At 45.6% G+C, this 13,244-nt stretch overlaps 1 protein-coding gene across 4 annotated transcripts in view; it reads left to right on the top strand.

The window, feature by feature from the left end:
* The first annotated feature begins 9,920 nt into the window (after positions 1 to 9,920).
* The window catches only part of ZMYM4 (zinc finger MYM-type containing 4), a 39,075-nt gene continuing 35,751 nt past the window's right edge, over positions 9,921 to 13,244 (top strand). For 3 of the 4 annotated variants that reach the window (XM_054517190.1, XM_036397244.2, XM_036397243.2), the window contains exon 1: positions 9,924 to 10,145. In XM_054517190.1, the coding sequence (XP_054373165.1) occupies positions 10,104 to 10,145 (42 nt within the window). In that variant the 5' untranslated portion in view covers positions 9,924 to 10,103. Of the gene's footprint in view, positions 10,146 to 13,244 lie in introns of all 4 variants that reach the window. The other variant, XM_036397242.2, reaches the window with a different exon arrangement.

Raw genomic sequence — 13,244 nt, 5'->3', positions numbered from 1 at the left:
TTTAAAATGGATTCTGGCCGTAGCCCTGCTGCCAGCAGTGAGTGTTTCCACCACGAGGTGTCTCAGAGGTTAAATCACTGCAAGAACAAATTTGGGAATGGCTCTTATCACAAACTAACAACTGGCATCACCTTGCTGTCACATCTGGTTCTGTCTCTTCAGGAAACAAATGATATTGAGTGGAAAAGGGTTGAGTTTGCCTTTGCTGTGTCTTAGGTATAAGTGAACTGTATTTTCGGGAGCTACTAATTTTTATCATTCTTCAAAAGAAATAAAGAGTAAAATTCTTCTCCTAATTCTGCAAAAATCTGCAGAACAAAGATCAGAACAGAAAAGGGGAGGGGCAGCTCAGCTCTTGCTCTGTGTGACCAGGCACAGGACCCAAGGAGGGATTGATGGGGTGTCTAGGCAGACCAGGAGCTGGACTTGATGATCCCTCTGGGTCTCTTCCAACTCAAGATATTCTGTGATTCTATGACTCTAGGAAAAATCTGTACAAGAATCTCTAGGATTTATCTGAAGTCTGCAAAGTGGCTTTGAATTTCTCCAGATCTAGCAGAGGCCAGGGTAAGAGTCCATGTTTTGCAGCTGCAATATAAGTGTTTATCCTGGTCTTCAAATCAGAGAAAAACTGATGCCTGAGCAGGACTTGAAGTAAAAACAACTCTGTTAACAATCACCTGCTTTGTAAGTGTGCATGCTGGGCAGCTGGCTGGTTTTGTGCAAAAACAGACACTGAGGAAAAAAGCTTGGGATGTTCTCCCCAGTATGTTCCACTGTAAACAAATATATCTGAGACTGGAAATGTTCTGTGACACCTGGGGTAAGAGTTGAAACATTTCTCCATCCTTAAACTGATCTTTTCATTGGGATGTTCAGTGCACACATACATTTGTTCAGTTTAATAGGGGCCGTTGAGAGAAGCAAAAAAGGAAGAACTCCAGACCTCTCTGGCCCTCAAAATATGAATCTATTTTAAAATACCACTAGTGTTACTAATTCTGAGGAGGATTTTTCATACCCTACAAGTGATCTAAAAATTGAATTAAGCCGTGGTAAGAAGCAGTCTGTGACTAATGAGGAAAAGACCTTAGAGGAATATGACAGGGAATCAGGCTGACACAGAGGTGCCCAAAGTTCTGAATGTCTCAGCTGCCACGAGCACAGGATAATCCTCAGGTAATCCCTGTGTGGAGCTCAGCAGGTGATTGATTCAGATACATTTTTTTCCCTAAACTGTTTCCTCTTGTTATAAACATAAACACAAGACTGGCAAGGAGAAATCTGAATTATGTCTGTATTATTAATTGCAGATTGTAGGAGGAAGGAGCAGCGTGTGTCCAAGTTGCTAATTAGGAATAATTACCCCATGAGGTTCTGTAAGTGTCCCAAGTACAAACAAACACAAATCCCACTAACATCCCTTCCTACTGAAGAAGCAATTAAATGCTGTGAGGAGATGTCTGCACTCCCGGGCATTCCCTGGAAAATGTTGACCCAGAAGAAAACAGTTCAAGGGCTGTGTGCACAAATTCCAGTATGTCCCAGAACTAGAGGTGCTCAGAAATTTAAAGAATCAGGAAGCAAAGGGAGGAGTGGGAAGGGAGTGCAGAGCAGGGAGGCACCCAGAAGGTGCAGGGTAGAATCCTTGCCCTGCTGCAGGCTCTGCTAAATAGACCTGTGGTGCACTGGGATAAACCTTCCTGGAAGAATAGGGATTCCTGCAGAACCTTCCATCATTCAGGGGCTCACCACAGTGTCATGAAGTGACCTTTGATAGAATAAAGGAGGAAGCAAAATGCCAATAGCATCACCTGGTATCTGAAGCTGAGGCAGGACTGCAGGAGTGGCCAAGAGCTGCTGCAGAGGCTCTTCAGCTCACAGCAGCTTTCCTTGGCACTCAGTGATGAGGGTCCTCCTCTCCCTCCAGGGCTGTTTTCACCTCTCCTTGAGCACGGATTAAATCTGCTCTCCAAGAGGTTTTTCCTCTATACCATCACAAATATGCCTATAGCCTTAAAAATAGAGAGCTCTGAGGCTGGGAAGTTCTGTGACTTGACAAGATCACACAATCTGGATAAAGTGGTCTTTCCCTCCTCTTGCTGCCTGTGTCTCCTCTCTCAGCAGTAGCTGCTGTGTCAGTGGGTGATCCCAGAGTGATCCTAGGACAGCTGAGCATGCCAAGACTGTCTTCAGAGAGGCTCCAAGAGCCCTCCATTCCCAGTGATGTTAATTGGAGTTAAGGATGCTCAGTGCCTTGCAGGAACACTCAGCACAAAGCTGTCAATCCAGACATGTCCTTGAGCTGTGGAGAGAAATGAGACAGACATAACTAGAATTTATCCCACTGCCCTACAGTTAACAGTATGCATGCCATCTATTAAGAGAATTTAATCTTCTGTGGTTTTCTACTAGAAAGAATTTAATTTTGTATTTCTTTGATAAAGAGAATTTAAAACTCTGTCACGTTTTGTCACCTACTGGCCAGGGTCCTTTAGATGCAGCCCTGAAATCCAGCTGTGCCCTGGGCTGCATCCAAAGGAGTGAGGCCAGCAGGCTGATAAACCACCAGGTTTATCCCAGGGCATTCTCCCAGACTACCTGGGAATACTGCATCCAGTCCTGCTTCCCCAACATAAGGGGAACATGAACTGTTGAGCAAGTCCAGAGGAGAGATGTGAATTTAATAAAGGGGCTGAAGCACCTTCCCCATGGAGACAGCCTGGCAGAGCTGGGGCTGTTCAATGGAGAAGAGAAGGTTGTTTGGAGACCCCACAGCATCTTCCAGGATCTGCAGGGGCCTCCAGGAAAGCTGGAGAGGAACTCTGCATCAGAAACTGGAGTGACAGGACAAGGAATGGCTTCCCCCTTTGAAGAGGGGAAATTTAGGCTGGATATATGGAAGAAATCTCCCCTGTGAGGGTGGGCAAAGGGTGCACAGAGAAGTTGTGGCTGCCTCTGGATCCCTGGAAGTGTCCAAGGCCAGGTTGGACAGGGCTTGGAGCACCCTGGGACAGTGGAAGGTGTCCCTGCCCATGGCAGGGGGTGGAACTGGGTGGGTTTTAAGGTCCCTTCCAACCCAAACCAGTGTGGGATTCTGTGACAATAAATATGTGGCAAGAATGGGATGTGTTACAGAGAATCCTGTTCTTCTGTCTCACAGAGACAGGCAGGGAAACAGATACACCAACTCTGCAAAATCCCAGCACTCTGAGCTGAGCTCTGGTTAATGTTTGGCTATGCATGGAATGTCAGTGGGGCAGAAGGGAGTAAACTCACACTGCTGTATTTCACAAGGCTGCCATGACTTTCTCAAAAATCTGAAGACTGGCAATGTCTTCTCTATAATTATTTTTTTAATACACTGCTATTTCCAAAAGACAAACACAAAAGATGAAACAGAAAATCAAAACCTTTTTTTGCTTCATAACACAAAAATGGTGGAAATTTTAAAATTAGCAGTTTTATTCTGCCTTTGGAAAAAGTGATGTAGTCACAGCATGAATTCAGGATGATGCTAAAATGCAGCAACCAGAGTTTGTGAGAGGGCAGTAATTGCCAATAAAGATTCAAGAGGAGGTCTCCAAACAACACAAATGGCTAAAGAACTCCAGAGGTTATTCACATCATCCTTCAGTGACTCTCAGAAGACAAAGATAAAATTAATCCTGCTGTAGCAGCAGGCCACTTGAAGAGACTTCCCAGGGGATGACTGCTCTGACAACCTGACACCTATCCCAGACCTTGAGCACAATCAGATTTTACAAAAGTCTAACAGTTCCCTTTTGAAAATTACTTTTGGCATCTTATTATGGCAAATAATAAGATCTAAACATCACGGTGACATGATGGCTAGCAGAGCCTGCAAGCAATCTGAGATGTCTTGTGCAGGTTTTACTGATCTCACCCCATTTTACTCTGGGGGCTCACAGGGTGAGCTTGGTGCCAGCATGAGCTCTCCCACTGCTACTTGGGGTGGGAGTTTGGATTTTCTTCAGGGAGACAAGAGCAGATAGAAAAACAAAAGGAAAGACCCAAAACTTAAGAGAAAACTCACATTTCCTTTCTTCTGCTTCAGCAAAAGAATCTGCCACGAACCTGCTACAAAACTTTTGTTACCATAAACTGGATTTCCATTAGAAAAACTTTCCAATAAGTGTCCTGGTAGCACAAGAAAGGCATGAATACAGCTGGAAAATAGATAATGATTGTATAAGAAAACAAGTGCAACAAAGAGAAACTTTCTACTTGCTCTTATGGCAACCTCCACCCACCAGTCTGCTGTGGATGAGATGCACCCATGTCCCAAGAGGGCTGGTGGTCTACAAATAAATAAGAAACTCAGTTCTCTGTCTGGGTTTTGTGCTTCTGCTGTAGAATTTTTCCCAACCGATCACTCAGTACAAAAAAAAAAAAAAATAAAGCTTCAAAATGATGCACTGACAATTTTCAATTTTTAAGGCTCCAGAGTAAGAAAGATACAGAGTCCCTGATGCAGAGATCAGCTGTTTGTAACACAGAATTAGCTATATAACTCTCCATCCCACATCTGCACCTTGGTCACTGTCTGTTTAAATATTTCATGATGTGTGCAATTAAGTTCTTTCTCCCCTGTTGACTCTGTGACTTTAGAAATCCAAACTACTTATCTTGACCCATGCTCTGGGCTTATTTTCACATTTGCACACTGACAATGAAGCAAAACAATTTCTTTTTTATTTATAACCAGATTCACTTTGGGGAGCTGAGAGCTGCCATATTTGGTGTGCAAAAACTGCTGTCTGGCATGTTTGGAAACAAAAGCCTGTGTTATTGAGACTTCAAAAGAGGATGCAAAATAGATTTATAATGATTGTAATTAGAATAAAAGCATGATTGCACTGAACTTAAATCCCGGTCCAAATTTCATACACATGCACAAACCATCCAAACAGAAATTAACTTCATAATTAATATTGGATCATTCCTATTATAAAAAAGGCACTATTAATTATTGATGATGCTTGTGCTTTTCCTGAGCTGTTTCCATCTTTTCCCCTCCAGTTCATGGAGTGCTGGGGGTAATGCAGCATGTACAAATAAATCACTCAGGGCTGTGTAAGTTACTCCACACTCCTGCACGCAGGAGGACCTGCTCCTGGATGTTCTTATCAAACAGAATACAGAGGGGCATTTGTTTGTACGAGCAGAGCTAGAATATTCTCTTTAGAGTTCAGCTTCCTCCTTTCATCCCACCCACCACCAGACACTTCCTGACATTTCTCCTGCAGGCAGAGCAAGGCAACTGCCTTTTTTTTTTTTTTTTTTCCTTTTTTCAACGGCTGCTCCTTCAGTTATCTGTGGGTGGTGGGGGAAGGGGATGTTAACAGCAAACACAGCCAGAGCAAGTCTGGGAATGAGGGGGAGTTTCAGGATGGAAATAGGCCCCTGCCAGCCCTCCTGCGTCTGTGGCTCTATGACTAAGCGTTTGCTTTTTAAAACTTGGCTTTTCTCTTTCCTTGATCCTTGTTGTTTCCAAGCCTCCTGTTCCCCTTTGTCCTGGCAGCTCCTGACATCACCAGCGCCAGGGAAACGCAAATCCCACCCAGCACGTGGAGGGACAAGCCAGAGCAGCCCCTGAGCTGGGACACAAACCCACACCCTCACTGCCCCTGGGTCCCCCTGTCTGCTCAGGGCTCAAGAGGAGACACCACTGCAGGTTTTTTTCCCCTGAAATATTCCCTATATTTTCTTACAGCATTACAGCCCTGCTTCAGAAGAGTCTGCAGTATGAGAGCACCTAAAATTAAGAGGTGTCCACAGTTTTGCCCATCTCTGGGACAGAAAAGGCCACTGGCTGCTCATCTCCACATCCCTTTTCAGTCTATGACAACAACAAGGACAAAGAAGTGCCCAAAGCACCACATGGTTAGTGGTGAATGTGGTGGTGATGCTGTGCTGATGGTTGGATTTGGTGATCTCAGAGGTCTTTTCCAACCTTAAACCATTTCATGACTCTTTGTGGGTACAACATCTGCAACAGCTGTATTTTCCTCCACCCATCTCCCAAAGCTGTCCTATTTGGATGCTCACTGGAAAGAAAACAAGATTATTGATTATTATTAATTCATGTTTGGCCTGAAACACACAGCAGGGCTGTTCCACCTGCAGCTGGAATTCTCTGCAGACTCTGTGCTGGAGCAGAAACAGGAGTGCCCAGCCCCAACCTACGGGGCTGGCAGGTTTGTAGGGGTGCCCAGCCCCACTCTGTACAGCTGGCAGGTTTGTAGGGGTGCCCAGCCCCACTCTGGACAGCTGGCAGGTTTGTAGGAGTGCCCAGTCCCACTCTGTAGAGCTGGCAGGTTTGTAGGAGTGCCCAGCCCCACTCTGTAGAGCTGGCAGGTTTGTAGGGGTGCCCAGCCCCACTCTGGACAGCTGGCAGGTTTGTAGGGGTGCCCAGCCCCACTCTGTAGAGCTGGCAGGTTTGTAGGGGTGCCCAGCCCCAACCCATGGGGCTGGCAGGTTTGTAGGAGTGCCCAGCCCCACTCTGTAGAGCTGGCAGGTTTTCTGGGTGATCTATATTCAGCTGTGCATGCCCGTGGGGATGTGCAAAGATCATTCATCCAGTTCACTGAACTGCAGCCTGCATGTGGAGGGGGTTTTGTGGTTCCTTTTTTAAATGTCACTGGTTTAAAGAGGAATAGTCTCAACTCAGGGTTGTGCAGCAGATTGGAATATGGGCACTCCAGGGGTGAATTAAAAAGCAATTCAAAAACAATAGTGTGGAACAATCTTATCTTTTTCCTGCCTTATCCAGGCATTTATCTTGGTCTGTTCTGCAGGAGTCATCACCACATTATCTATGTATTCTGCAGTGTCTTTTTTACCCACATTAGTGCACAGACAGTTCCTGCAGAATCACAGAATCATGGAATGGTTTGGGTTGGAAGGGACCTTAAAGATCATCTTGTTCCAAATCCTGCCATGGGCAGGGACATCTTCCACTATCCCAGGAGGCTCCAAGCCCCATCCAGCCTGACCTTGGACACTTCCAGGGATCCAGGCACAGCCACAGCTTCTCAGGGCATCCTGTACCAGGGCCTCCTGTGCTTCCTTCACAGGGAACAATTCCTTCCAAATCTCCCATCTAACCCTGCCCTCTGGCAGTAGGGAGCTATTTCCCCTTGTCCTGTCACTCCAGGTCTTGGAAACAGCCTCTGTCCATCTTTCCTGCTGTCCTCCTCAGGCACTGGAAGGCCACAGCCAGGTCTTCCCAAAGCTGGGCCAACAACACCCAAGAGTCGAGAGCCTGAAGAAGCCGAAGAATTTCCTGCTCTGGTTCCAACACCCTACAAAGAACAGGTTTGGATGTCTCAGCCCACACCAGGGTTGATCTGGTGGCTCTCACTGTCACCCCCCTTCTCTGTCCATTGTGGCATCACCCTCAGCAAACCTGCAGCAGGCAGAGATTTCTACAGCACATGGCTGATTTATCACCTGTTGTAGTGACAGGATCTATTTCTCACAGAATTCTTTGTACAGTGGTCTGAAAGCATTTTATGTTGCATGTTCAAAGTTCCATCACTCCCCTGATTCCTTAGGAGAACAGCACAATGGTACAAAAATGTCTGTTCCCATCAAAAGGCTTGAACAAGTTCATTTTCTACCATCCTATGGAAACTTACAATGTAGCCCCAAGAAGTTACAGTAGTTTTGTCGAGTTCTCGTGGGTTTTGAGGTTATCCTGAGTGGTTGAGTATTTGGCACTAGGATGACAAGAAAAAAGAGGTTTAGTCAACACAAAAACACCTACAATTTCTAAACTTCAGCCTGAAAACATGAAGGCAGCCTTTGCAAAGCCTCAGAAAGCAGAGGGCAAAAAGAAAAAGCAAGTTTATTTTCCTAAGTATCTTAATTCCTAAACCAAACTCAAACTCCTAAGGTCTGCCCCAAATACTCGAATTTCTCAGCATTTTTGTTAAGTTAATAAATATTTATTCTTTATTATATTTATTATATAGTAAATTTACTTTTCTATTTTCTGTCTTCCTAGATAAATCCTATTGAGAAATCTGTGCATTTTCAGCTGGTCCACAATCTGTGCTGTGACCCCCATGCTTTTGGGACAACTGTTGTATTCACAGTGAGCTTTTGTGCAAAACACCTGGGGAACCCTGATGTGCAGTTCCATATTGAGACAGCATTAGAATTCCTAACTCTTAAAAAATTAAATATAAATCCCTATTAATTTTTTAACGTTATTGTATTTTGTCCCCATTAAAAAAATATTTAAATATTCATTATTTTCTTCGTAGCTATCTAAATTTTTAATTAGATAGCTACAAAGAAAAGAATTTTAAATTTTTTTTTTAAATTACTATAAAATTTCTTATCAGGTTCACAGTTCCCTTATAACATCTTTTGCCATTAAAAAACCCCAATTTTTTTGGAGAAATTTCACAAAACAACTCATCAACTGTAATTATTTTAGACTTCAAGATAAGGATTATTTTAATTTAGACTCGAGGATGAGGATTATTGCATAAGTGAAAAGCATTAATTATTAAATTATCACATTAATTATCTCTCTGTCCTTGGAATGCCATGATTTCTATGAGAGACCTGACAGGATTTCCTAAATGAATCCCAATATTCTGCATCCAGCATTTCAGGCCAGCTGAAGGACAGTGTTTATATAAGGATCACTTCAGTCACCACTGAAATGCAGCTGCAGCTCAGCACCAGTCTATAATTGTGCAAATCAGATAAACTGGGAAGTGGAGATTTCCTTTAAGACCAAGTTTTAATTAGCAGATAGATTATTTAATTATTAAAGAGACAAGAACGCATTGTCCTTACCAACTTCTGGGTGCTGGCAATGTCCAACATTGCCCACAATAAAAAACCCTCAATAATCTGAATCTCACATATGGTTTCAAAGGTTTTCTTAATAGGCCATCAGTGTTCATTGGCTATGTGTTACATAGTTCTCTTTTAATTAGTGTTCTGCTGGGTAATGATTCTCTTGCTATTCATGCTAATTAGTGCCATGCTCAGTGTTTCTCTCTTTTGGGCTGGTGGTGGTTTCTTGGGTCAGTGGTCCATGGGTTGGCAGTGGTGATCTCCCCCTGCCACAAGTACCCCTCACCCAGCTGCAGTTGATTCAGCACAATTACCAGGTTGGGTTTGTTGGCTGTTCCTCACCTTGCAGTCCTGCCAGGTGTCTTTGTGGCCTGTCAGTGGTGCATTTCTTGTGGCCACCATCACTGGCACATCCTTCTCCCCAAGCTTTGTTAAACTCCCTCAAGGACTGAGATCATGAAGCATGTCCAGGCCTAACCCTTAACAAGGCAACTCTACCAACAATAACTTGTTTCTCTAATACCTGGACATCGCTTACATCTTGTGAGCTGCTATTTGTTCCACGGATTAAACCTTCCTCCTTGCTGACGAGGCATCAAACATCACAGAACATCCTTAAAATTTTTTTTAGGTATTCCACGTTTTGCAACAGTACCAACAAAATTCAATTAAACTCAGTTAAAAAATTACTTAATTCAAAATGAATTCATTCACGCATGACGCAGCAGAGGTACAATAGGCAGGACAGGTGAGGTGGGCGCCGTGAGGGCGGTGCTGCGGCCTGGCCGGGCCCTCACCCCAGGAGCCCACCGACCACCTGCCGCCAGCGCGACAGCCCCGCGAGCCGCTCCACGAGGCGGCCGCCCCGGTGTCGCCGCCGGCAGCGCCGTGAGGGCGGCGGAGCCCCCGGGCCGCTCCCGCCGCGGGATCCCGGAGCGTCCCCCCCGCCTCAGGGCACCCCCGACCCCGCGGCCCCGCCGAGCCCCCGCCGCGCAGGCGCGGGCGCGCGCAGGCGTGCGGCGCATGCGCGGAGCGGCCCCGCGCTGGGCTGGTCGGGGCAGCTCCGGGAGCAGCGGCCGCGGCCTGGCGGGTCCGAGCCCCCCCCCCCGCCGCCCTCGGGGAGCCGCCGGGCCCCCCTTCAGCCCCGCCCGCCGCGTCGCGGAGCCCCCCGGAGCCGCCGCCCCCCGGAGCGCGGAGGAGGCTGAGAGGGAGTGACCCCCGGCCCCTCGCCCCGGGCTGGGACAGCTGAGGGGGGGCGCAACATGGCGGAGGCCAAGGAGGAGGGGCCCGGCCCCCGCGGCAGGGTGAGTGGGGGGCGCGGGGGGCGCGGGCCGGGGCGGGATGCGGCGGGCGAGGCGCGGCCCCGCCGGGGCTCCCGGGGGCACCGAGCCGCACGAGCTGCCCGGCTTCAGGCCAGCAGCGCTGCCCCTCGGGGCCCTTGAGCTTCCTCTCCCCCAGGGCAGTGCCCAAGCATCACCGCCACGAGCGTCTTGGCATCACTTAAATAATAAACTTGCAGCTAAGCAGGAGCTGTCGTCACCGTCCGTCTCCTTGTTTAAAGCACGATGTCCTTGCTGCTCCTCTTAATTCCAGTTGTCCATGTCAGGCCAGAGTGAGTCAAGATGGCAGCACCATCGAGTTCTTGGGTGCTCAGGCTGTAAGCATTGGATGGCTTCTGTTCCCCATGGCTGTCCCAGGGTTTGGCTGCAGCCCCTGTGTGACTCGTGTTGGCCATGCCCCTTCCAGGACTTGGCTGCAACCCTTGTGCCAGTACCTTTAGCCATGAACATCCCAGCTCTTGGTCCTTCGTTGTCACAGCTTGGGCCGTCATTGTCACCTCTTGGTCTGTAAGCACACTGTCCATTCTCATCTATTTGGTATCATAGAATCATGAAGGTTGGAAAACACCTCCAAGATGGTCAAGCCCAACTTTACTTGAAGAATTACTTCATCTCTCAAGCCAGTGGAAGGTTCTTTGTGGCCAACACTTTGTAGATGTGAAGGAACTGTGGGTGAATGTTTTAAGTAGGGCTGAAAATAATCTTACCATGGATCCAGTCCTCTTTCCTTCACACATGTAGCATTTAGTTGAAAGCTTTTTGCCAGGAATGAGGTTTCAATCATGTTTCTGCTTGCGTCGAAGAGTCAATAGCCCACTACAAGACTGAGCTGTCTAGTTCCCTTTCCCCAAAGATGAAGAAGCTTTCCCATTCTCCAGCCTTGGAAAGACAAGAGCAGAGGCTCAAGTTTTCCATTGGCGCGTGGGAGAGAAGTTTAATTGCTGAATTTGTATCAGGGAACTTGAAACTTGTGACAGTAATTGTTGATAAACATTGAAACTAATTATTACCAAAGAGAGCATGACCTCTCAGGGTCTCACTTGAGTGAGTTGTGTAGATGTCTGACTACTCTGCAGTTAGGGAGTGAGCATCATTTCTGAATCTCTTAAACCTGTGTCTTTCAAACACTTCACTTACAGGCTCCAGGAGTTTTGTGGAATTGCTTACAGACAGTACATAAACGTGCAGGTCTTTGGGAAATCAGATATTGTTTAACTGCAAGAAGTGTGGCGGGAAATGGCTGCATGCAGGACAGTACCTTGAGAAATCTTGAATTAAACTTCATTGCCAGTGATTGAAATGTTAATGGACATCAGGAAACACTTGTGCACCATGAGGACAGCCAAGTGTTGGAGCAGGTTGCTCAGAGGTTGTGCAGTCTGTGCTGGTGTCTCTGGTTCCTTCATGCTCATTGCCTTGACATGCTCCTTTAGAGTTACTTGGTGCTCCATGCAGAAAAGAGAATGTTGCCTTTTTTCTTCCCAAGATTGTCAGTTACCCACTGAGGAATAACAAATTTATCATCTGGTCAATATCATCTTCATTGGTCTCAGGAAAAATCATTTCTCTCTCTGTTGGCTAATTATTCCCTGGAAGTCTCCATCAGTTACTGCTCCACGTGTCCCTGCAGGTTATGGAAAGCTTCCCATGCTGTTGGCATTGACAATGTTCTCTGCTCCTGCTGAAGCAGAGGGCTTCAGTAAAAGTTAGGAATGATGCAGGAAAGTGGTGTTGCTCAGGACAAGTAAATTAGGAAAGAGGAAACACAACTTGCCCGTGAGGCATCGTCCCAAAGCTGGTTTTGCCACAAGATGTTCTTGAGGAACGTGGGGAGAAGTGAATCCTGGGGTGCTCCCAAGGTTGGTGGAGCCTGTGAGGAGTGAGGTTAGCAAACTGTGAATCCAGCACACAGAGATCTCCTAATAATTAATGAGGCCATGGAAGACCTGCATATCCCAGTTCTCTTCCCCACAGTGGCCCAGTTCCCATTCTACAGGAGGTCATGGTTTTAGATTCTCCCAAGTCTTGTGCCTAAGGCAAACAAGCATTTCTTGTAAAAATTATTTTCCTTTGTGTGGAGAAAATAAAGAGTGATTTAATGATTTCTTCAGACAGGAGCTTAGCAGTTGGTGGTGTTTTCAGAATTGTTCTTTTCAGGATTAGAATCTCTGCAATTATTCCAGAAGCACATACACTGAAGCTGGCATGTTGCAAATCCCATGGATAAGCAGCCACCATCTTTTAACTCAATCCATGAATGAGCAACAAACGAAAGAATAAATTTTTTGCCAGTCTAAGACTGACAGAAGTTTATCTAATTTGATTTTTAAGAGGTTTTGGGAAGTTTTTATGGCTAAATTGTTTTAAAGCAGGTTGATTTCTGCCCTAAGTCAAACTGTCGTGTAAGCTAAGGAGAACATTTACTACATAAGATCAATATTAACTTGAAAGATATCTGCTAGTATGTTTTTAATGTAGTTTATAAAAATACTTTTGGCAATTCAACTTCAATTTGTGAATAATATCATTGTTTTGAACAGTTAAATGTTTTGACTGGAATGTTCATTTATTTACAACAGTTGTTGATAACCCCTTGGACCAGGCAAGACAGTTTGGGCTGTACTGAAATTTGACACTTGGACTGTTGGAAATTAATGTGGTGTGAACAGGTGAACACTTGGGTGTCCACATTAATAAAACAGATGTTTGCAAAAGATTTTTAATTTTGCATGACTGTAATTAAAAATTGAAGGAGATCATCTTATTTAGAAAGTTTTGTTGCCGAATTACTCCAGAATGGTAGAAAGATGATGAAAATGTTTCTCTCCCAAGGCTTGTGCACCTCTCAAAGGATGTTTTAATGTCATAATCTTTGAATTCTCTTTACAAAAATGAGCATAATGGATCCCAGGCATTTAGGTTAAGACTTTTCACATTGTGTAAAATACAGAAAGTTAAGTCAGCTCTTTGTGCCCAATTCAAGGCCTTTTGCATCTTTAGAATTGTGGGATTTAATTCTGAAATCACTCACAATGTTCTTGAAGTGCTTCTCTCAACTCTTCT

This window comes from Molothrus ater, chromosome 24, assembly GCF_012460135.2.
Source record: "Molothrus ater isolate BHLD 08-10-18 breed brown headed cowbird chromosome 24, BPBGC_Mater_1.1, whole genome shotgun sequence".
Lineage (NCBI taxonomy): Eukaryota > Metazoa > Chordata > Aves > Passeriformes > Icteridae > Molothrus > Molothrus ater.
This window is presented reverse-complemented; position numbering and strand designations above follow the sequence as displayed.